The sequence below is a fragment of the Stomoxys calcitrans genome, chromosome 4, assembly GCF_963082655.1.
Source record: "Stomoxys calcitrans chromosome 4, idStoCalc2.1, whole genome shotgun sequence".
NCBI lineage: Eukaryota > Metazoa > Arthropoda > Insecta > Diptera > Muscidae > Stomoxys > Stomoxys calcitrans.
The window spans coordinates 91,334,519-91,359,148 of NC_081555.1; the positions used below are offsets into that span (position 1 = coordinate 91,334,519).

The window sequence follows — 24,630 nt, forward strand, 5'->3', positions numbered from 1 at the left end:
ATGATAGAACACAACAAACTGCTACAACAACAACAATTCCCTGGGATATCTCTGTGGCCCGGCACCCAGAACAGGTGATTTTTGAACTATCCAGCCATCCAGGGATTTAATAGCTGCCTGGCCTTCTGAGAAGATATTTATGCCATTCGTCGTTATGACATTATATCATAACCATTTCACCACTTCCTTAATTGCAAGGATCTCCGCTTGATACACACTGCAGTGGTCGGGTTACCTACACACAGAACAGGTGAATTTTGAACTGTCCAGCCATCCAGGGATTTAATAGCTGCCTGGCCTTCTGAGAAGATATTTATGCCAATTGTAGTTATGACATTATATCATAACCATTCCACCACTTCCTTAATTGCAAGGATCTCCGCTTGATACACACTGCAGTGGTCGGGTTACCTACACACAAAAATTATATTAAATACCATATTAAATTATAACATAAATGTTATAATGGCGAAAATAGTTGAGGTATAAGGCGAAACTTTTGCCACGATGACTAAACTAGAAATCAGGCGCCGTCAATTACTAATATTGTCCTTAGTCTGGTACTGAACTAATACCAAATGGTATTAAAATAATGCGAATTAAATAATACCAGCAGGTATTGGTAAAAAAAGGTTTTTTTTTCTATCATTGTACCTTCACTCTCTTCCAATGCCTTCAACAGTGAAAAAATAAACTTTGCTAAAAAATGTGATGATTCCATAAAATCATAAATTTTTTTACATTTCTATAAAAAGCTTTAAACTTTTAGAATTCCAAAGACATTTTTCAATTGTCATTTATAACATTTATATACGGAATCCAAATAAAGACAGAAGCACACATCTATTACTGAAAAAAATTAAAATTTCGTCATATAAATGCGTAAAGTACACTGTATCTATCGATTGGACTCTTATCAACAATGACAAGCGCTTTTCTTATATACTTATGGGGGTATTATTGGTATTCACCTTAAATATGTTCTGCGTATTGGTAACAAATGATGCAGCAAAATTTTTATTAACGTTTTATTTTTTTTAGTGTTTATCTTCCTATCAAAACAATCTAGTGATAATAACAGATAAGATTAAACTCATTCATTTTATTTTTGTGCGTTTCGAATTGGCAAAAAAATGGGTAGATTAATTGCATTATTTCAACTATAAAATATTATGCATAAGATCTATATTGTAGAATTTTTTTTTTCTAATCAGTTTTTTTTTTTCAAATACAAAAAAAAACAGGAATTTTTAATGCTTAAAAACCCTCAAAGATAATATATATTTTTTACTACATTTGTTAGCTATGTTAAAATGGTAACCTTAACATTCGGATCATACACTGACAGAAAAAGGATGGTACTTGGCCAATGCCGGCTAGTATTATTTTCATTATTAATATTGGTACAAATTCTTAATACCATTTGGTATCAATTTAATACCATAGGTTAGGTTAGGTACAAGTGGCAGTCCTTTACAGACTCACTTAGACAATTATAAGTCCATTGTAATACATCAGCAGCGACAGATCAAGGCTTCTGGCGGGAATCGAACCCATGACCCCTGCACTGGTAATCCAAGCACGCTACCAACTCGGCTACCGGGGCGCCCATACCATACGAAGAAGACCTTTAAAAATTGACAGAGTCAATTTTGTATTCTTGTCATCGTAGCAAGAGTTTGTTAGCTTAGTACTTAAAATATTGACGCCATTATAAAATCTAGCCGAACTGTGCCCACACCGGAGCGACTTCTTCTTCAACGCTCTTATACCTTTTGAGCCCAATATTGCAATGGTCAATATATTAGTCCTGTTTTGGTAGAGTTTTTTCACTGGGGGACATTTCGCCCCGAATGTGAGTATCGAATTCGTTTCATTGAAGCGCAGGTAAGCGAATCTGCAAGTTCAGATACTGGCGAAAACATTGGAAGTGGTTATCCTCACCTAATGTTGGTGACATTTGTGAGGTACTAAGCCATACATAGAAGTCATGTGAAAAAATAAAAACTTTTTTTGGCTCCTATATTGTAGTGGGTAAATATATCTTGGTGTGTATTTTAGGAGTGAGGTGGCCACCCAGACACTTGACCCTTTAGGCAAATATAAGCATTGTGCTATACTCTCAAATACCTTTTATATAAGCCTCACATTACCATAGTCGGTAAAGTCCTGTTTCATTTGAGCACTATATTGTCGTAATTGGTCTATATATCCATTTGACGGGGAGCGTACCTCAGACATTTCGCCCAAATATGGATTATAAATTCGTGCTCTACTCCTAAGTACCTTTCATTTAAGCCCATTGGAAAAATTGTAAGTGGTGGTTAACCTCAACTAATGTTGGTAACATTTGTAAGGTACTATGCCATGCATAGAAGTCATGTAGTGTAGTGGGTAAATATATCTTGGTGTGTATTTTAGGAGTGAGGTGGCCACCCAGACACTTTGCCCTTAAAGCAAATATAAGCTTCATGCTATACTATCATTTATCATCATTTGAGTCCCCCTATATTGTCGTGATTGGTTTATATATCCATTTCACGGAGAGCGTACCTCAGACATTTCGCCCAAATATGGATGTAAAATTCGTGCTCTGCTCCTAAATACCTTTCATTTAAGCCCAAAATTGCCATGGTCGATAAATATGTACATTTTGGGGCTGGGGCTGCCACTCCTCCACCTTGCCGTAAATATAGGTATCAAATTAGTTCTTTATTCCCAAAAACCTTTCATTTGAGCCCCATATTGATACTTTCGGGAAATAAGTTCAGCTTATGGGGTGTTTTGGGGCTTACCCACAAACACTTGGCCCCAAAACTGGATTCCTTTTCTACTCTCAAATACCTTTTATTTGAGTCCCATATTGTCAAGAAGGATCACACAAATTTTAATGTAATTTTCCTAATCAGCTAATATGCCTATTTGGGGGTTTTTGGGGGTGGGAACATCTTCCATTACAGGGACATTTTTTGCCATATTCGTAATTTACTCCTGAACACCTTTCATTTGAGTGCTATATTGACATAAACATTCAATATGACTGTTTGGGAGAGTTTTTGGATTGGGGGGGCCCGCTGGGTTCTAAGACTCAAATCTGAATACAATATTCCTATTCTACACTGACAGAAAAGTGACGGTACTTTGCCAAAACCGCCTGTTATTATTTTGTTCGCGTCATAGGCAAAGATTTTTAATACCATTTGGTATCAATTCAACATCAGCCAAAGGAGGCTGTTAAGCATTGACGGCGTCACATTTATATTCTTGTCATCGCGCCAGAAGTGTTGTTAAGCTTTGTACTAAAAATATTGACGCCATTATAAAGAAATAAATAAAAAGTTTTAGTACTATTTGAGTGAATAAAAACCTGTTCAAATAAGGGAAAGCGGTGAAAATGGAAATAGTTGTTAGTTAACAAATTCTAAGGACATTCTACATCAAAAACATGATAGTCCATTGTGTGACAAACGATGCTGTGTTGATGTATTCATATGAAAACCACTTCTGAGAATCAACGGATATGGAATCAATTGCTGAATACAAAGAATTAAGGTTGGTCACCGTATTTTGTAATTATTAACATAAATAATAGAAATAAAATTAGACTTAAATTATTTTCAATTATTTTTTTGTTTCATTAGTGGATGGAATAATCAATAACAGTTTGGTACTAAAACCAGTAACAGATTGGTATTAAAACCAATACCAATTCGGCAGTAAGGCTAACACCAAACGGTACTAATCATTTTATTTTTCATCCATATAATCCGGTGTTTATCTACGGTGTTGATTTACTATCAATACCGTATGATACTAAAATGAGCACGTTTGGTATCAACTTTTCTCTGGGTTTACTCTCCAATACATTTCATTTGAGTGTCATATTGTCATAATCGGTCCACATTTTGGATGGTGTTTTAGGGGTAAGGGGGAGGGCCCGCTCCGCTGCCTCTTCTTTAACTCTTTAATGAATGTGGATATCGTGCTACTATAGCCTATAATAAAATTCCACCCCAAATAGCTTTTATATAATAGGGAGGTATTTTAGGGTGGGACGGCTCCCCAAATACATGGCTCTATATTGTCGTGATTGGTTTATATATCCATTTGGTGGGTTTTGGGCTGTCCCCGCTGCACCCGTCCCAAACAATAGAAACCATGTCTTTTTTTTGTGATTGTTAGAGTGCAATAAATTTCGAACTAATCGCACTACCAATCTCCGAGATCTGGTATATTTGAAATTGGGGTAATGAGAACGGCTTTTTAGGGGAGACATTTCGATTCAATTATGGGTATTAAATTCATGTCCACTCTCAAATCCCTTTACTTTGAACCCCATTTTGTCTTGGTGGGTAAGTATTAACCGTTTGGTGGGTGTTTTTGGGGCTGGGGAGGCCACCGGCACCTGAAAATAGATATCAAATTGGTTCTTTACTCCCAAACCGTTGATTTGAGCTCCATATTGCTATAGTCGGAAATGAAGTTCAGTTTAAGGGGTGATTAAGGGCGTACCCCCAAAATTGGATATCAAATTCGTTTTCTTCTCTCAAATACCTTTCATTTGAGTCCCATATTACCATAATGGGTCAATTATTCTATTCGACATATTTCTAGGAGAAAAAGAGCCACCTTGACTTGAACGCAAATTTTAATGTCATATTTTTAATCTACTCCCAAATATCTTTCACTTGAATCCTATATAGTCATGCTCGGCTGATATGCCCATTTGGGGGTGAGGCGACCCATATTGCCATAATGGGTCAATTAATCTATTCGACGTATTTCTAGGAGATAAAGAGCCACCTTGACTTGAACGCAAATTTAAATGTCATATTTTTAATCTACTCCCAAATATCTTTCATTTAAATCCTATATAGCCATGGTCGGCTGATATGCCCATTTAGGGATATTTGGGGGTGAGGCGACCTCTCATTACTTGAGCCTAATTTTTTATGCCATATTTGTAATCTATTGCCGGAAACTTCATTTGAGTCCCATATTGATAGGAACATCGAATATTCCTCTTTATAGGAGTTTTTGTGTTGGGGCGTCCGCTGGGTATTTGGACTTAAAATTTAATATTATATTCATTTTCTAGTCTCCAATAACTTTCATTTGATACCCACATTGTGCCTATCAGCTCTCTTTTTTTTAGTGTAAGGGGCAGGGTCAACCACCATCCGATATCTAAAAATTATATGACCTATGTTTATTTTTTTTTTATTCTACGGAACAAACAAACAAACCGAGTCTCATATAGTCATGATGGGCCCATTTGGGGAGTTTTTAGGGGGTGGGGTGACCCCCTACACTTCGATCTGATTTTGTATGCCAGATTCGTAATCTACTCCCGAATACCTTTCAATTAAGCCCCAATTTTTCTGTTGTTAGACATTTTGGGGTTTAGGGCGACTTCCTGAGTACTTGGACCCAATTTTTAATACCATATTCGTATTGTACTCTTCAATACCTTTCATTTGATATCCATATTGTCTTTCTCGGTTCACTTGTGATTTTGGGTGGTATTTTTGGCGTAACGGGGAGGGACCGCCCCTTCCGATATCAACAAATTATAAAGCATATTTCTTCTTCCTGACCATATTCGTAATCTACTGCCGAATACCTCTCATTTGAGTCCCATATTGTCATGATCGTCAAATAAACCTATTTTAAGGGGTTTTGGGGCTGGGACGGCCCCCCAGGAACTTGGACCCAACTTTTATTATGATATTCGTACTCTACTCTTGAATACCTTTCATTGGAATCCCATATTGTCCCGATCGGTCCTCTTTTATTTTTGGATAGCACTTTTGCGGTAAGGGGGAGGGTCCGCCCCCTCCCGATATCTAAAAATTAAATAGCCGATGTTTGTGAAAATTTCAAGGTAATCGGTTTAGCCGTTTTTGAGTCTATATGGAACAAACAGATATTCCAATATTTCAACATAGTCTTGAACATAGAACATCTCACTTACAGCAAGCAGAAGGATTCCATTGTAGGGTTTCATTTCTTCGAAGATTTGTCTGAGTTGGGGGATGTGAACATTGACACTTAAACCTTGCCTAATCCATCATTTGAAGTAAATGATTTTTGTTTTGTAGTTGGTTGTGTACAAAAAAAGATTCAAAACTCAACCGACCATTTTCGAAAATGTCAACTACCATTTACTCATGTGAAAGCTGCTAAATCAAATAGTCACACTTATGGATTAATGTTTTCCAAAACCAAATGACTTAAAGCAAGCTACTTATATAGGTAATGAACTATTTTAGTAATGGCGTGACACTAATGATACCTTCCATTTATTATATATCCATACATTTGTTACATTTCATGCTTACCATAAGCATTCCCAATAGAATTTAATCACGGAATATAAACTTAAAGGTTGGGCACACCAAAATAAACTCATAATTAAGTTTTCCGAAAGAAAGTCGCAAACAACTCTTAAACATGCAAATAGTATATTAGAATATGAAACTCAGTGTATTGTATTAGAAAGTGCTAAGAAAGGAGTAGCTGGTTTATAATCTAATTGCGTAGGAACATCACTTTGACCCTATGGTTAACTAAATAACGAAAGTGCTAAGTTAATTTTTGCCAAATTGTCAAATTATGGTATAGTGTGGCTATAATAGAAATAAATAAAAAAAAACTTTGAGAAATAAAAAACAAGTAAAAAGGCGTTAAGTTCGGCCGGGCCGAACTTTGGATACCCACCACCTCGGGTATATATGTAAACCTCCTTTCTTCAAAATCCGGTGAAAATGTATTCCTTATGCCCTATAGCAGCTGTATCGAAATATGTTCCGATTTCGACCAAATACTAAAAAGTACAAGTCATTGTTCAATTGTGTATAGCAAAATATTGGTCTTTTTTAGTAGCTATATCTAAAAATAAATCGATCTGAACCATAAACGACACGGATGTCGAAAAGCCTAACATAAGTCACTATGCCAAATTTCAGTGAAATCGGATTATAAATGTTTATTTTATGGGGCCAAGACTTTAACTCGAAATATCGGTCTATATGGCAGCTATATTCGAATCTATACCGATCTGGACCAAATTAAAGAAGCGACATCCTTCTTTAAAGGCCTAACAAAACTTACTATCCCAAATTTCGGCGACATCGGTTAATAAATAGACCTTTTATTGCCCCACAACCTTGAATCAAGAGATCGGTCTATATGGCAGCTATATCCAAATCTGGACCGATCTAAGCCAAATTGACGAAGAATATCGAAGGGCCTAACACAACTCACTACCCCAAATTTTGGCAAAATCGGACAATAAATGAGCCTTGTACAGGCGCAATACCTTAAATCGAGCTTATATGGCAGCTATATCTAAATCTGGACCGATCTGAGCCAAATTAAAAGTGAATGTCGGTTAGCCAAACGCAACTCACTGTCCCAAATTTCAGCAAAATCGGATAAAAAATGGGCCTAATATCCTTAATCTAAGGATAGGTCTATGTGGCAGCTATATCCAAATCTGGACCGATCTGAGCCAAATTGACGAAAGATATCGAAGGGCCTAACACAACTCACTGTCCCAAATTTCAGCCAAATCGGATAATAAATGTGGCCTTTTATGGGCCTAAGACCCTAAATCGGAGGATAGGTCTATATGGCAGCTGTATCCAAATCTGAACCGATCTGAGCCAAATTGACGAAGGATGTTGGAGGGCCTTACACAACTCACTGTCCCGAATTTCAGCAAAATCGGATAATAAATGTGGCTTTTATGGGCCTAAGATCCTAAATCGAAGGATAGGTCTATATGGCAGCTTTATCCAAATCTGGACCGATCTGAGCCAAATTGACGAAAGATGTCGAAGGGACTAACACAACTCACTGTCCCAAATTTCAGCCAAATCGGATAATAAATGTGGCCTTTATGGGCCTAAGACCCTAAATCGGAGGATAGGTCTATATGGCAGCTATATCCAAATCTGAAACGATCTGAGCCAAATTGACGAAGGATGTTGGAGGGCCTTACACAACTCACTGTCCCGAATTTCAGCAAAATCGGATAATAAATGTGGCTTTTATGGGCCTAAGATCCTAAATCGAAGGATAGGTCTATATGGCAGCTTTATCCAAATCTGGACCGATCTGAGCCAAATTGACGAAAGATGTCGAAGGGACTAACACAACTCACTGTCCCAAATTTCAGCCAAATCGGATAATAAATGTGGCCTTTATGGGCCTAAGGCCCTAAATCGGAGGATAGGTCTATATGGCGGCTATATCCAAATCTGAACCGATCTGAGCCGAATTGACGAAGGATGTTGGAGGGCCTAAATCGGCCGATCGGTCTATATGGGGGCTATATCAAGATATAGTCCGATATAGCCCATCTTCGAACTTAACCTGCTTATGAACAAAAAAAGACTCTGTGCAAAATTTCAGCTCAATATCTCTATTTTTAAAGACTGTAACGTGATTTCAATAGACAGACGAACATGTCTAGATGGTCTTAGATTTTTACGCTGATCAAGAATATATTGGGTTGCCTAAAAAGTAATTGCGGATTTTTTAAAAGAAAGTAAATGCATTTTTAATAAAACTTAGAATGAACTTTTATCAAATATATAATTGCCATTTTGTTCGATAACCTTTTGCCATCTTCCTGGCAAATTTAGTATTCCACGCTCATAGAACTTCTGGCATTTATCTGCAAAAAACTGAACCAAGTGCGATTTTATAGCCTCATCATTGCCGAAAGTTTTACCATTTAAGGAGTTCTGCAAAGATCGAAATAAATGGTAGTCTGATGGTGCAAGGTCAGGGCTATATGGTGGATGCATCAAAAGTTCCCAGCCAAGCTCACTCAGTTTTTGGCGAGTGACCAAAGATGTGTGCGGTCTAGCGTTGTCCTGGTGGAATATGACACCTTTACGATTGACCAATTCTGGTCGCTTCTCCTTGATGGCTGTATTCAATTTGTCCAATTGCTGACAGTAAACATCCGAATTAATCGTTTGGTTCCTTGGAAGCAGATCAAAATATACCACACCCTTCCAATCCCACCAAACATACAGCATAACCTTCTTTTGGTGGATATCAGCCTTTGAAGTGGTTTGAGCTGGTTCACCATGCTTGGACCACGATCGTTTTCGACTAACGTTGTTGTAAACAATCCATTTTTCATCTCCAGTTATGATTCGTTTAAAAAACGGATCGAATTCATTGCGTTTAAGGTGCATATCACAAGCGTTGATTCTGTTTGTTAAATGAACTTCTTCCAATACATGTGGTACCCATATTAAAATTGACGCCAAACAAACAAATGTAAACAAAATTTCGCGCACTTTTTTTCTAAAGCAAGCTAAAAGTAACAGCTGATAACTGACAGAAGAGAGAATGCAATTACAGAGTCACAAGACGTTGAAAAAATTTGTCAACGCCGACTATATTACTACTATATTACCGACAATTACTTTTTGGGCAACCCAATTTATACTTTATAGGGTCGGAAATGGATATTTCGATGTGTTGCAAACGGAATGACAAAATGAGTATACCCCAATCCTTCGGTGGTGGGTATAATAAATTTAAATGAGAGCAAAAACGCAACGAAAAATATAAATACATGTTGCAAAATGAATTTATACCTCTTCTAACATATTGCTATAATAAACCTGAAATTGGCAATCTCATTAATAAAATTGACAATCTCACTAAGGTAATCATTTACTTTCATTCCAACATGTTCTAATTTTTGCAAAACTCGTTGCAGCTGAAAAAAACCAGTCAAACATCATAAATACGAGTATAGATAAAAATAAGCAAGTGTTTAATATCCGACTTTATTTAAAAATCTATCAGGGAATCGACTTGAAAGAAACAAAGCTGGATATTCATATCTATGTATATTCAGCGCATTCAGCGTTGAATATTGAGGGCAAACAGCTAGGTCGCAGTTTCCCCCTGTTTCTCAATGGAATGTTCATGGGCATATTAGAATTTGCATATAAGTCATCGATAGGAAATTTCATAAAAATCGATTGAATGAGATCTTGGCAAGCTTATGAATTGAAATTTGGAAAGTTAACTATAAAAAGCTCTATCTAAAAGTAGACATAAGATACGACTTTTTTGTCTTTAAGAAGTAAATTCGGGAGTTCGGTCTATTTGGGACCATACCACAAGCTGGATCTACATATACCATATTTAGCCCATATATAAAAGGGACTTATGTAACTGACTATTCCAAACTAAATTCGCAATAAGTGAACTAAAGGGTGATTTTTAAGAGCTATAGGAATGTTTAAAAAAACACATGAAATTCAAAAAAATGCATGAAATCTTTATTTGGGCCGATAGTACGGTCCATACAATTTAATGTTCGAAGATTATTTCATGCAATTGTTGACTGCTCCTCAGATGGTCCATCCGCTTAGTCAAATTTTGGCATAATCTTTCAAACATTTCAGCCGGTATCTTACGAATAAATCCTTTGATGTTGTCTTCCAAGCGGGCTTGCCTCTATAGACATGAGCTCTAACATAGCCCCACAAAAAATAGTCTAAAGGCATTAAATCGCACGATCTAGGCGGCCACTGAAGCGGTCCCGAACGTGAAATGGAAAGTTCACCATCTTGTTGAAACCACATGTCATGCAAGTCAAGCCCTTGCATTTGGGACAAAAAAAAATTGGATATCCCCTCACTATAGCTCTCACCATTCACAGTTACGTTACGGTTCGCATCATCTTTGAAGAAGTACGGTGCAATGATGCCACCAGCCCATCATTGACCGTGACTGTGCCTCAAATGGTCCATCCGCTTAGTCCAATTTTGGCATACTCTTTCCAACATTTCGGCCGGTATCTCACGAATAAAAGCTTCAATGTTGCCTTCCAATGCCTCAATTGAAGCGGGCTTGCCTGCATAGACATGAACTTTAACATAGCCCCACAAAAAATAGTCTAAAGACGTTAAACCGCACGATCTAGGCGGCCACTGAAATGGTCCTGAAAGTGAAATTAAAAGTTCACCGTCTTATTGAAACCACATGTCATACAAGTCAAGCTCTTACATTTGGGACGAAAAAAAAGTTAAATATCATCTCACGATAACGCTCACCATTCACAGTTACATTACGATTCGCATTAACTTTGAAGAAGCACGGTCCAATGATGCCGCCAAACCATAAACCGCACCAAACTTTGACTTTTTCTAAAGGCATTGGTGGCTCTTGTAATGCTTCTGGCTGATCTTCACTCCAAAATCGACAATTCTGCTTATTTACGTACCCATTGAGCCAAAAATGAGCTCAATGGAAGAAGCTCGCGGTGAACTTTCTTAACAGAACACGCATTTCGATAATAAAATTCAATATTTGCAAGCGTTGTTCGTTTGTAAGACGATTCATGGTTAAATTATAGACCAAACTGAAGATGTTTGACAGAGAAACAAAACGTGAAACGTGCGTGCGCTGTTTAAACCGGTGTTGCCAACAAGATAATAGCTAAAAAATCACCCTTTATTTCCAAATCCGGTAACAGTTTTTCTCAAACAGCTCTTGTTTTTGAGATATAACTGTTTACCCAGATTAACTTTTTTCTTAGCTAACAAATATTTTATGTTATAATTGGTTTTCGATATGAATTCGTAAAGAAGATGTTGTGTGCTGCACCTAAAAATCTATATCGAACTTTTGGTTATTAGCAGAAGTTTAATATATTATTACGTCTTAAGGATAAGTTTCTCATATTGTATGACAAAAATGGGTATTATGTCCCTGGTAATGATTCAGTAGAAGAATATATGCTTTTAAGAAGATATGCTTTTAAGGTTCCCGCCAAATCATGGATTTGACTGTGACACACAGCTCCAACCATTCATAATATTTTCTTTATTAAATTTATGGGACATGGGTACGTATGATTATTTTCTATAATTATGCCCTTGTATGACATACATCATACGCCACCTTGGTCGTTCATTTTGCATATAAAAATACTTGTCAAAAATTATTTGCAGATCAAATCACTAATCCGGACTTTATGGCATTTCTGTTTACAACACAACATAATCGTAGACCTTCCACTCATTTATAACATATGATATGCGAAACCCATGGTTTGTACTAATGACGTATTGGATAATACGCAATTTTGAAAAAGGCCGATGTAATTTATTCATATTTTTCAAAAATAAATAAATGTTAGCATGTCCGTCCAAACCAAGAAAAGAGCTGAGTAAAATATAAACTGATCTCTTATTTTATGTGATGCTCAGGACATAAGTATAAAAATAGTGTTGTAATGATGAAATCACTACAATAAGATACTATGAAGAAGTAAAAGCGTGCCATGTTCGGCCGCACCGAATCTTATATACCCTCCACCATTGATCACATTTGTCAAGTTCTTTTTTACTTACTTACTTTCTTGCCTATAAAGAGATACCGGGTTATGGACCGATTCGGTCCATACTTGGTTTGGACATTAGAGATAAAAGTAGAAGTCATTGAGCAAAATTTCAACCAAATCGAACAAGAATTGGGCCCTATAGGGGCTCAAGAAGTGGTGTGTAGCATGTGGCGCCGTCTTCTTGAAACCACATGTTATGCAAGTCAAGCTCTTGTATTTTTGACAAAAAAAAATGGATTTCATCTCACGATAGCGCTCACCATTCACAGTTACATTACGATTCCCATCATCTTTTAAGAAGTACGTTCCAATGATGCCACCAGCCCATAAACCGCACCAAACAGCAAGTTTTTCTAGATGCAGCTCTTGCAATGCTTCTGGCTGATCTTCACTCCAAAATCGACAATTCTGCTTATTTTCGTTCCCATTGTGGCAAAAATGAGCTTCGTCGCTCAAAGGAAGAAGTTGGCGATAAACAAACATAACAGAGCACGCACTTTGATAATAAAATTCATGGTTAAATTATGAGACGATTCATGGTTAAATTATAGACCAAAGTATATATAGACCAAGAAGTTTCACAGTGAAACAAAACAGGAATCGTGCGTGGGCTTTTTAAACCAGTGTTGTCAAAAATATAATTGCTAAAAAATCACCTTTTATAATACATACTTTCATACGTGGTAAAAGACATCAAAATTTTGGCTTCGATAGAAAAACTCAAATTTCAAAAAGTGTAAAAACACTAACTAAGAATGCAATAAAGCGTTCACTTATTGCTTTTTATACCCTCCACCATAGGATGGGGGTATACTAATTTCGTCATTCTGTTTGTAACTCATCGTCATGTATTTGTATATTCTTGATCGTCATGACATTTTAAGTCGATCTAGCCATGTCCGTCCGTCTGTCTGTCGAAAGCACGCTAACCTTCGAAGGAGTAAGGCTAGCCGCTTGAAATTTTCCACATATACTTCTTATTAGTGTAGGTCGGTTGGGATTGTAAATAGGCTATATCGGTCCACATTTTGATATAAATACCATACAAACCGATCTGGGATCTTGACTTCTTGACCGCTAGAAGGCACAATTCTTATCAGATTTGGCTAAAATTTTGCATGACGTGTTTTATTATGACTTCCAACAACGGTGCTAAGTATGGTCAAAATCGGTTTATAACCTGATATAGCTGTCATATAAACCGATCTGGGGTCTTGACTTCTTGAACCGCTAGAGGGCACAATTCTTATCCGATTTGGCTGAAATTTCGCATAAGGTGTTTTATTATGACTTCCAACAACTGTGCTGAATATGGTTGAAATCGCTCTATAACCTGATATAGCTGTTATATAAACCTTTCTGGGGTCTTGACTTCTTGAGCGTCTAGAGTGCGCAATTCCTATCCGATTTGGCTGAAATTTTGCACGACGTGTTTTGTTATGACTTCCAACAACTGTGTTAAAAATAGTTCAAATCGGTCTATAACCTGATATAGCTGCCATATAAACCGATCTGAGGTCGTGACTTCTTGAGCCTCTACAGGGAGAAATTCTTATCCAATTTGGCTGAAATATTGCATGATGTGTTTGGTTATGGCTTCCAACAACTGTGACACGTATGGTTCAAATTGGTCCATAACCTGATATAGCTCCCATATAAACCAATAGGGGATCTTGACTTCTTGACTCTCTAAAGTGCGCAAGTATTACCCGATTTGGCTGAAATTTTGTACAACGGCTTCTCTCAGGGCCTTCAACATACGTGTCGAATATGGCATAAATCGTTTTATAGCCTAATACAGCTCCCCTATAAACCGATCTCCCTATTCTACTTCTTCAGCCTCTAAAGTGCGCAATTCTTACTAGATTTGGCTGAAATTTTACACAATGACTTCTACTATGGTCTCCAATATTCAGTTCAATTATGGTCCGAAATGAACCATAACTTGATATTATTCCAATAACATAGCAATTATTTTCTTTTATCCTTTGTTTGTCTAAAAAGAGATACCGTGGCAAGAGCTCGACACATTCGATCTATGGTGGATGGTATATAAGATTCGGCCCGGCATGCACGCTTTTACTTGTTTCCGTTTAGCACTAGGTGGTACCATTTCATGTTTTGCGTGACCTAAAAAGCACTAAGTTCGATACTTGGGTATCCTGTTGGATACTCAAAGTTCAGACCGCAGAACATACCGCGATTTTACATTATATTTTAACGAAGATGTGCTAGCCAAGTGTCTCTCAATATAAAATTTCTTATTCCGTTTTCGTGACTCGACCCTGTAAATAAAGCAAGCCAAGAGTAGCCTTCGCCAAGCAAAAAAACTCCTGTCGCGTTATTTGTTGTTATTAACAACAAAGTCATTTACATTTCTATAAAAAAAATTCAATTTACATGGTAAACTAATTTTAAGGTAACACCCGAGAAAAATGGTGTTTAGGCTGAGATTTACAATTTTTGCCTTAAAATTATATGAGTTGTTCATAAAAAATTATTTACTCGGGAATTCTTAATGAATTCGAGCGCTGCCTACTGTATAATACCCTATACCTACCCCATAAGAAAGGTTAGGTTAAGTTAGGTTGAAAACAGGGTGCAGATATTAATCCGCCCCATGCCACACCTAACATACACCTAAGCCATTAATCGGCTTATGGTGTGCTCTAAAAACTATCCTCGAAAAAGAAAAATTTAAGTTAGGAATTCCATGCTACTTACAAAATCCTTAATTGTTTTCAATATCTGTTGGACGCGAAAGCCGGGCAATGACAAAGGAAATGCTCTAATGTCTCATCATCTTCCCCGCATGCCCTACACATGTTATCACTTGCCGCACCTACTTTACATAAGTGAACTCGTAGTCCTCTGTGTCCCGTTATGATACCAATAGCCATACTGACCTCCTCTTTGCATCCTTTCAGTAATAGCCTCGTCTTCTCACGATCTGGATTCCCTCCATAGGATCCAGATCGATAGGATCCAGATCGAGGCTCTATTGCAAGCGGCTCTCGATCTCAAGGTTCATCTCAGGTATCCGATCGGAATCCTCTTCCCTCCCTTCCAGGTTTCCTATCGTCGCCTCGATCATACTGCGATGGTATGAGCTGCTCCCATTCTCAATCCATTCTCCCATCGTCTTAAGTCTCATAGCCGCAGTGGCTGGCTCATACTTAATCTGTATGTCAATGAGTCGGATATCTAGAATAGTCTCCAGTGCCCTAGTGGGCGTGGTTCTCAACGCTCCGCCTATGCCTAGACAACATGTTCTGCGAACCTGTTGTATGGTCCTTATGTTGTACTTTTTCTCCATAGCAGTCCACCAAACTACTGAGGCATAGGTATGTATTTGTCTAATCAGGCTACTGTAGAGCCAGTGGACTATCCTAAGATTTAGATCCCATTTCAAACCTACGGCCCGTCTACATAGTGCCCAACATCTGTGAGCCTTCTCAGTACGCTCTTGAATGTAAAAATGCAAATTTTGCCCATGAACACTTCACTAAGGAACAGGGGCAAACTTCTCACATATCAATGAGTGCAGTCCGGACATGCTAACCTTTGCGCTACGGTGACCTCCGATTGTGACACTTCTAATTCAGTTTCCTGCCCAAGATTGCACCCAAGTATTTGACCTTGTCAGATATCAAAATCGTCTTATTGAGGAAACGTGGTTCGTTAAATTGACCCACCTTCGTCTTCCTCGTGAACAGGCATATTTTAGTCTTCTCTGGGTTAACATTGAGATGTCTGTAGGTCTAGCCCAGTCATATGCCATATGCAAGACCTTTTTGGCGCTTCTGCATACCTCGTTCGGATTCTTACACCCGACGGGTTCAAATCCCTCCTCAGTTAGCATCCGTAATAGGTCATTTATGGTGTTAACCCATTGCAATGACGATAAAATGCCCCCCTGTAGCGTGTCTAGTGCCTTTTTGGCCCTTCTGCATACCTCGTTCGGACTTTTACACCCGACGGGTTCAAATCCCTCCTCAGTCAGCATCCGTAATAGGTCATTTATGGTGTTAACCCATTGCAGTGACAATAAATTGCCCCCCTGTGGCGTGTCTAGTGCCACTTTCCTCTTATATATTCACCCTATAAGTAAAAATTTGCCGTTGTATCTTATTCTGAACCGATCTTGATGGACTTTAGCGGAAGTTTTCTGATGGGTCATAAAATAATCGGCATAAAATTTCGAGAAAACATTTCAAAATTGTAATAACTATGGCTCTATAAGTTAAAATTGGGTGTTTTTGCACATTTAAGCTATATATTAGTCTGAACCGGCTTTGAATCGATAATGATATGGGCCAATTTTCGTGGAGATCGGTTGAAAAATTACCACATTGCTATGTTACCTAAAATCGGACGAACCTTACATATATATGGGAGCTATATTTAAATATTCAGAAATCGAGAGTCATACGAGAATCATGCGTGACAAATTTTGAGACAAACGATAACAGATGATTACATTGTTGTCCTATTACGAAAAATCGCATAAACATATACATGGAAGCTATACCTAATTTGAACAGATTTCGACCAAAGTGTACACATAGATGAAATCACAGAAAAAGACATTGTGCAAAATTTTGAGAAGATTGGTTGATAAATGTGCAGACAATGGCTCTAAATGTCAAAAATCGGACGAAACATATATACGGGAGCTATATCTAAATCTCAACCGATTTCGACCAAAATATGTATGGAAATATTTTGGTAGTCGTAGAAGAAAGCGTTATGCAAAATTTTGAGAGAATAGGATAATTTATACGCTTGTAAAGGCTCCAGAAGTAAAAATCGGTCGATATATATATACATATAAGGGAGGTATATCTAAAACTGAAGCGACTTCTATGAAATACAATAGTTGAGTCAAGAGAACCCTCCATAGCAAATTTCGTGACTATCGGATAACAAATGACAACTTTATTGCATTATTAGTGAACGTCGGACGAACATATATATGGGAGCTACATATATCTAAATTTGAACCGATTTCTTTCAACTTAAATAGGCTTCGTCTCTAGGCCAAAGATGAAGCCTGTGCCAAATTTGAAGATGATCGGATGAAAATTGTGACCTGTACTTTGTACACAAATTAACATGGACGGACAGACAGACGCCAGGACTTAGCTAAATCGAATTAGAACGTGATTCTCAGTCGATCGATATACTTATCAATGGGTCTAGCTCTCTTCATTCAGGGTGTTGCAATCGATTGCACTAAGTTTAAATACCCTGTACCACAGTAGTGGTACTAGTTTTAGTACTTTCACTTTTATGCTAAATTCCATTCCATTGAGGAACAGGGGAATATCTCGAATCAAGTTTGAGCGCAATGCCAAGTCTGAACGGCGGGGTTGCAAAGCGACCCACTTTTAAGGAATATAGTATACGGCTGAAGACCTCACTAATGGCCACAGCAAATACGCTATCGAAAAGATTGCTGCTCTGATGTTAAAAAAAGCACCCTGGAGAGACCAGGTTCAGCTAGTCAACTCTTTAACTTAGGTCTTATAAAAAGACCCGTAGAGTTTTTAATGGAAACGTTTTTTCTTCAACCAATGCATACGTTACATGCATACCTATGTTAATGTCTTGCTTCCAAAGTCCTTGTGTGTACCGTTGTGCAAGTGAATTAGACCACCAAGCTCTAGAAAGACCACTTTTTTGTTTTGTTTGCACAGCTTGAGACAAAGATGTAACAGTAGATAACTGACAGCAAGGAACTCAACTGGTTGTTGAGATTCACAAGGGTCATAGACGACAAGGATATGGTCTATCATCACTACCTTAAGGCGGATGTGGGTGAAAAATATTTGCAATGTGACGCTAAGGAACCATTAAAAGTGTAGACAAGTGCTTGGGTGTTGCTAACATACGACTATATGTGTATATGTTTACGTAAATGAGTATGTAAATGAATTTCCGTAAGACATTGCTTTTAAGAGGAACGGTGGTTTGTGATTTATTAAGGCTAAATGTTGCCATTTAATTCGTTAAGCATTTGCAGCGTAGCAAAATGGCTTTAAAATAGAATTTGTATACCCTCCACCATTGGATGGGGGTATACTAATTTCATCATTCTGTTTGTAACACCTCGAAATATGCGTCTGAGACCCCATGTTCTTGATCGTTATGTCATTTTAAGTCGATCTAGCCATGTCATTCCGGCTGTCCGTCCGTCTGTCTGTCAAAAACACGCTAACTTTCGCGGGAGTAAAGCTAGCCGCTTGAAATTTTGCACAAATACTTTTTATTAGTGTAGGTCGGTTGGGATTTTAAATGAGCCAAATCGGTTCATATTTTGATATTGCTGCCATATAAACCGATCTTGGGTCTTGACTTTTTGAGCCTCTAGAGGGCGCAATTCTCGTCCGATTTGATTGAAATTTTGCACGTGGTGTTTTGGTATCAATTCCAACAACTGTGCTAAGTATCATTAAAATCGGTTCATAACCTAGTATAGCTGTCATATAAACCGATCTTGAATCGTGACTTCTTGAGCCTGATATAGCTTCCATATAAACCAATCTGGGGTCTTGACTTCCTGAGCCTCTAGAGGGCGCAATTCTCGTCCGATTTGATTGAAATTTTGCACGTGGTGTTTTTGTATTACTTCCAACGCTAAGTATGGTTCAAATCGGTTCATGTTTTGATATAGCTGCCATCGAAGACCCGATCTTGGGTCTTTATTATTGAGCCTCTAGAGGGCGCAATTTTCGTCCGATTTGATTGAAATTTTGCACGTAGTGTTTTGGTATCACCAACAACTGTGCTAAGTATGATTCAAATCGGTTCATAATCTGGTATAGCTGTCATATAAACCGATCTTGGATCTTGACTTCTTGATACAATTGAGCGCGCAATTCTCATCCGATTTGGCTGAAATTTTGCCTGAGGTGTTTTGTTATGACTTCCAATAACTGTGCTATGTATGGCGCAAATTGGTACATAACCTGATATAGCTGCCATTTAAACCGATCTGGGATCTTGACTTCTTGAGCCTCTAGAATATGGTCTCAATCGATCAATAGCTTGACACAGCTCTCTTATAAACCTATCTTCCGATTTTGCTTCTTGAGCCCCTACAAGGCGCAAATCTTATCCGAATGAACTGAAATATTACACAATAACTTCTACAACATTTAGCATTCAATTATGGTCCGAATCGGACTTTAACTTGATGTAGCTCCAATAACATAACAGTTCTTATTCAATATTCTTTGTTTGCCTTAAAAGAAATACCGTGATCCATGGTGGAGGGTATATAAGATTCGGCCCGGCCGAACTTAGGTTACTTACTTGTTTTTCCTTCACTATAGAATGGGGGCATACTTACTGCTCGTGTCAATTGCAGACTAGCTAAGAGTAGCGCTATGGAGAAAAACTTGTCTTTACCATATCCGAGTAAGAGATTGCAGCCTTTGGGGGACGGAGATTTATGGCAGGTTAGACAAACTACAAGAAGGCTCTACATAGGTCCCAGTTGTGTGCGGACTGCAATCTGTACATGGAAATCGGCTAAAAGGGCTTCATGGGCCAGTTTTTGAGAATCGATAGTGGAAGTTAACAAGTTGTCTATGTATCGCATGGTGCTTTCAAAGAACCTGAAAAACATTGGGAGTTTACAGAGAGAAGGCGGATCTCCAAAACTCTGTGGCAACTGGCTGCGTCAAACTTCCCTGTGAAAAGCGAGTCGATGTACTCTGATTATATCTGTATCTCTGATACAACAAAATGACGAATATTGTCCGTGGATGGAGACGTGATAACAGAGAAGAAGATAGTCTGGGCAGTAAAATCGTTTATTACAAAGGCTAGAACGTATGCGTTTGAAAATTTTTAAAGATACTTCTTATTGATTTGATTCGTTGAGGATAGCTCCCATATAAACCAATCTCCGATTCGAGATTTTGAACTCCTGACTGCAATTTTGTACGCAGAGTTCTGTTATAACTGTGGACAACCGTGCCAAGTAAGATCTAAATCCAAATCAAATAAATATAAACCGATCCCCCAATTAGTGTTCTGGCCCTAGGTTAGGTTAGGTTGAAAAGAGGGTGCAGATATTAATCCACCCCATGCTACTATGGACATACACCTAACCCAGTAAACGGCTTGTTGTGCACTCCAAAAATTATAAAGTAGCCTCTAAAAAGAAAATTTTAAGTTAGGAATTCCATGCTACTTACAAAATCCTTAATTGTTTTCAATACCACTCCCCTAAGTTGATTCATGTCTGATATTGTGTCTCCACCTAAGTACCGGGATCTGTTGGACGCGAAAGTCGGGCAATGACAAAGGAAATGCTCCAACGTCTCATCATCTTCCCCGCACGCCCTACACATGCTAACACTTACCGCACCGATTTTACATAAGTGAGCTCGTAGTCCTATGTGTCCCGTTATGATACCAATAGCTATACTGACCTCCTTCTTGCTTCCTTTCAGTAATAGCCTCATCTTCTCAAGATCTGGATCCCCCCCCATAGGATTTTCGCTGTCCTACCGACCGTTTCGCTGTTCCACAATCTTGCATGCACATTCGTCGCCCACTCTCTTAACTCGGACTGCCTTGACCCGAAACGCTTCGGGTTAACCAAGTTTATTGACGGCAGTCCTCTGGCCTTCACCGCCAAATCGTCTGCCCTTTCATTTCCCCTTACTCCGCTATGGCCCTGCACCGAAACGATGCGGATTTTGCCATCCTTACACTGCAAGACTGTTTGTGACCTTACCGTCCTGGTTGTTATTCCCCTTATGGCAATTTTACTGTCGGTAAAGATGTTTACACTCGACGTCCTCGCGTTAGCACCATACCACTTCACGCATTCCGTGATCGGTTCTCAATGTAAACCCCCAGGCTCACTCTGTCCTCTAGCTTTGATCCATCCGTGTAACATGAACTTCCGGATGGCAATACTAGGGTTCCGTCAATCCAAGACTGTGCGCATGGCAGCAGTGCCTCGCACTCGACTTCAAGGTTCATCTCAGGTGTCCGATCAGAAACCTCTTCCCTTCCTTCGAGGTTTCCAATCGTCGCCTTAAGTCTCATAGCCGCAGTGGCTGCCTTACACTTAATCTGTAAGTCAATGGGTCGGATATCTAGAATAGTCTCTAATGCCCTAGTGGTCGTGGTCCTCATCGCTCCGCCTATGCCAAGACAACATGTTCTCTAAACCTTTTGTATGGTCCTTACGTTGCACTTTTTCTCCATAGCAGTCCACCAAACTACTGATGCGTAAGTAAGTATTGGTCTAATAACGCTCCCGTAGAGCCAGTGGACTATCCTAGGATTCAGGCCACATTTCGAGCCCGTGTACATAGTGTCCAACACCTGTGAAGCTTTTCAGTACGCTCCTGAATGTGACACTTCCAATTCAGTTTACTGTCCAAGATCACACCAAAGTATTTGACCTTGTTAGATATCGTAATCGTCTTATTGGGGAAACGTGGTGCGTTAAATTAGACCATCTTCGTCGTCCTCGTGAACAGGCATATTTCAGTCTTCTCTGGGTTAACATTGAGACCTCTGGATCTAGCTCGGTCATATGCCATATGCAAGACCCTTTCGGCCCTTCTGCATAGCTCGTTTGGATCCTTACCTCTTAGAAGTATTATATCAACGTCAGCGTAGCAGACGGGTTCAAATCCCTCCTCAGTCAACATCCGTAATAGGTCATTTATGGTGGTCACCCATAGGAGTGGCGATAAAATGTCCCCTGTGGCGTGCCCTGTGCCACTTTCTCCCTTATGCGATGGGACACACAATTTATCCACCTGTTCCTTAGCATATGGTTTATCCAGTCTCTAAGGACCGGGTCCACCCGGTACTGGTCTAAGGATTGGATCAGTTTGTCGGTCAGCACATTGTTAAAAGCCCCCTCGATGTCAATGTATATCGCCAGTGTGTACGTTTTGGCATCGAAGGATTCTTCTATTTTATGCACAGGGCAGTCTTCAACGACCTTCCCTTGACATAGGCATGCCGTTTTTTGATCAGTTCGCTAGTGGTCCTACTCTTTATCATGGTGTCCACAATACGTTCCATGGTTTTGAGTAGAAAGGATGTAAGGCTTATGGGTCTGTAGGCCTTTGGTGTCGCATAACTTGCCTCGCCGGGCTTGGGTATAAACACCACCCTTCCCTCCTGTCAGGCTTTCGGAGTATATGAAAGTCCTAGGCACGCTGTGAAAATTTTGGCCAGATGAGGCGCCAGATATTCTGCCTCTTTCTGCAGTAACGCCGGAAATATTCCATCAGGTCTGGGTGACTTAAATGGTTGAAGCTCATCAAGGATTCCTTCACCATAAAGTCCGTTATTATAAATCTTCGATCTACGTCATTATTCCAAGATTCCGGTGTCTCCGCGAGTTCTGGCCCTAAGAAGCTTAAATTTTTGGCTGAATTGGCAGAAATTTTGTACGTTAAGCACACATGCGCTCTCAACTAAGTTCGTTTCTTTAAATCCTTAGTACAATCCATGGTGGTGGCACATTTTTACTTGTTTAGAAATACAGCTTGCATTAGATATAGCAAATTGGAATGCTATGACAAACATACTAATTTTTTTATCCTTTACTTTTAGAACAATCCTCAGTTTAAAACTTGGAACACTAATGGGCGATGAGGCCATGATTAAAGTCAATGTCATTGGTTTTGCCATTAATGTTGTTTTCATGGTTATCTTCTATTGGTATGCATCGGGACCGTTTAAATCAAAAATCTGGTCGAAAATCGGCATTGCAAGTACATTTACAATGGCCTGTTTGGCCTATTCCAATTTCGAGGATCCTGCCAAAATTGAGTTCCGTTTTGGAATGCTGATTACAGCAATACTGGTTATACTTGTGGGTATGCCTCTACTTAGTCTTGGTGAAATTATCGAGAAAAAGAGTACCGAAGGTTTACCATTCCCACTGATTTTGTCTGGTACAATAGTGGCAGCAGCATGGGCAGCGTATGGCATATCGATAAGGAATGATGTTGTTACGGTACGTTGAAAATTGCAACTCAAATAAAATGGAACAAATGCTAATGTTATTCTTTCATTACAGTATCAAAATCTATTTTTGCTTCTCCTAAGTTCAATACAACTTTCGCTGTTCGCCATATATCCAAACAATCCCAGCAGTGCCAGTCCAAAGGAAAAGGATAGCCCTCCATATAGTAAATTACAATCAGATAGTCCATCCAAGTCGAAAACAAATAAGAAACGCGATTAATGGCACACACAAAGCATCACGCGCGCAAATTATAAAGGCTTACTCGCTTGGCTAAGTGCAAACCCATTGACTTTCATTCAGGTTAGAGAAGCAACTAACTGAAAAAGCTCGTGACATGCATGCAGCAGAATAAAAAGCTTTAAACGCAATACTTATGGCACCTACACATACATCTAACATTTGAAATCAGCTGTGCAAAACTTTTTGACAATAATTAAAATCTTCCAATAACGTATAACGATAAATATTTACTATTGTTTTGTTTTTTTACATATATTGAGAGATGTTTATTTCTTCATGTTATGGTTATTTAGGATAGTGTAATTGTATATGTAATTTTGTTTCGTTTTTTATTATTCATAAACTAATAGATTATTTTCAAATTACGCCCAATGTAAGCATTAATTGAATAAATAATAAATAAACTAGACTTCAATATGGGATTTATCCCATTTATTTTGATTAAACAAGACCGCCTGGCACTAATTTCCATAGAACTTTTTATGGTAATTAAAGACATTCACAGCCAAGATAAATTCATTTATAGTTAGTGTACCGCAAACAGCTGAGTATAATTTTTTCTCGCGGAGTACACTATCTGTCAACGAGTTTTCATAACGTTCGGTATAATGTGACCCAGCGGGAAACTGGAAAAGGACCAACATTTAGAAACCTTCCATAACTCAACCTCAAACAAAGTAAACCAAATCTAAAAGCCCTACTATATTTTGCCTCATATAAGACCTGTGATCAAATCTTTTTCATTTTACAAATTCACTTCGTCCAAAAGAAAGTTCCTCATGTCTTTGCACATGTAAACAAAAGAAAATACGAACAAAAAGCAAAATCAATATCAAACACATATCAGGCTTTTGACGAAGTCATTGTTCGGTGTGCGATAGCCCAGTAGATAGGGTTTGCAAACAGAAGGTTAGTGGTTAAAATCACGCGGAGGGCAAAGTAAGTTTTCGAAAATGTAAAAACAAAATACGAATAAAATTCT

At 38.5% G+C, this 24,630-nt stretch overlaps 1 protein-coding gene across 5 annotated transcripts in view; it reads left to right on the forward strand.

Moving 5' to 3' along the window:
* LOC106082898 (sugar transporter SWEET1) overlaps nucleotides 1–23,872 on the forward strand; it is a 38,829-nt gene extending 14,957 nt beyond the window's left edge. For all 5 annotated transcript variants that reach the window (XM_059366817.1, XM_059366818.1, XM_013245647.2 and 2 more), the window contains exons 3-4: nucleotides 22,991–23,396; nucleotides 23,460–23,872. In XM_059366817.1, the coding sequence (XP_059222800.1) occupies nucleotides 22,991–23,396; nucleotides 23,460–23,627 (574 nt within the window). In that variant the 3' untranslated portion in view covers nucleotides 23,628–23,872. The remainder of the gene's footprint in view (nucleotides 1–22,990; nucleotides 23,397–23,459) is intronic.
* The last annotated feature ends 758 nt before the right edge of the window (nucleotides 23,873–24,630 follow it).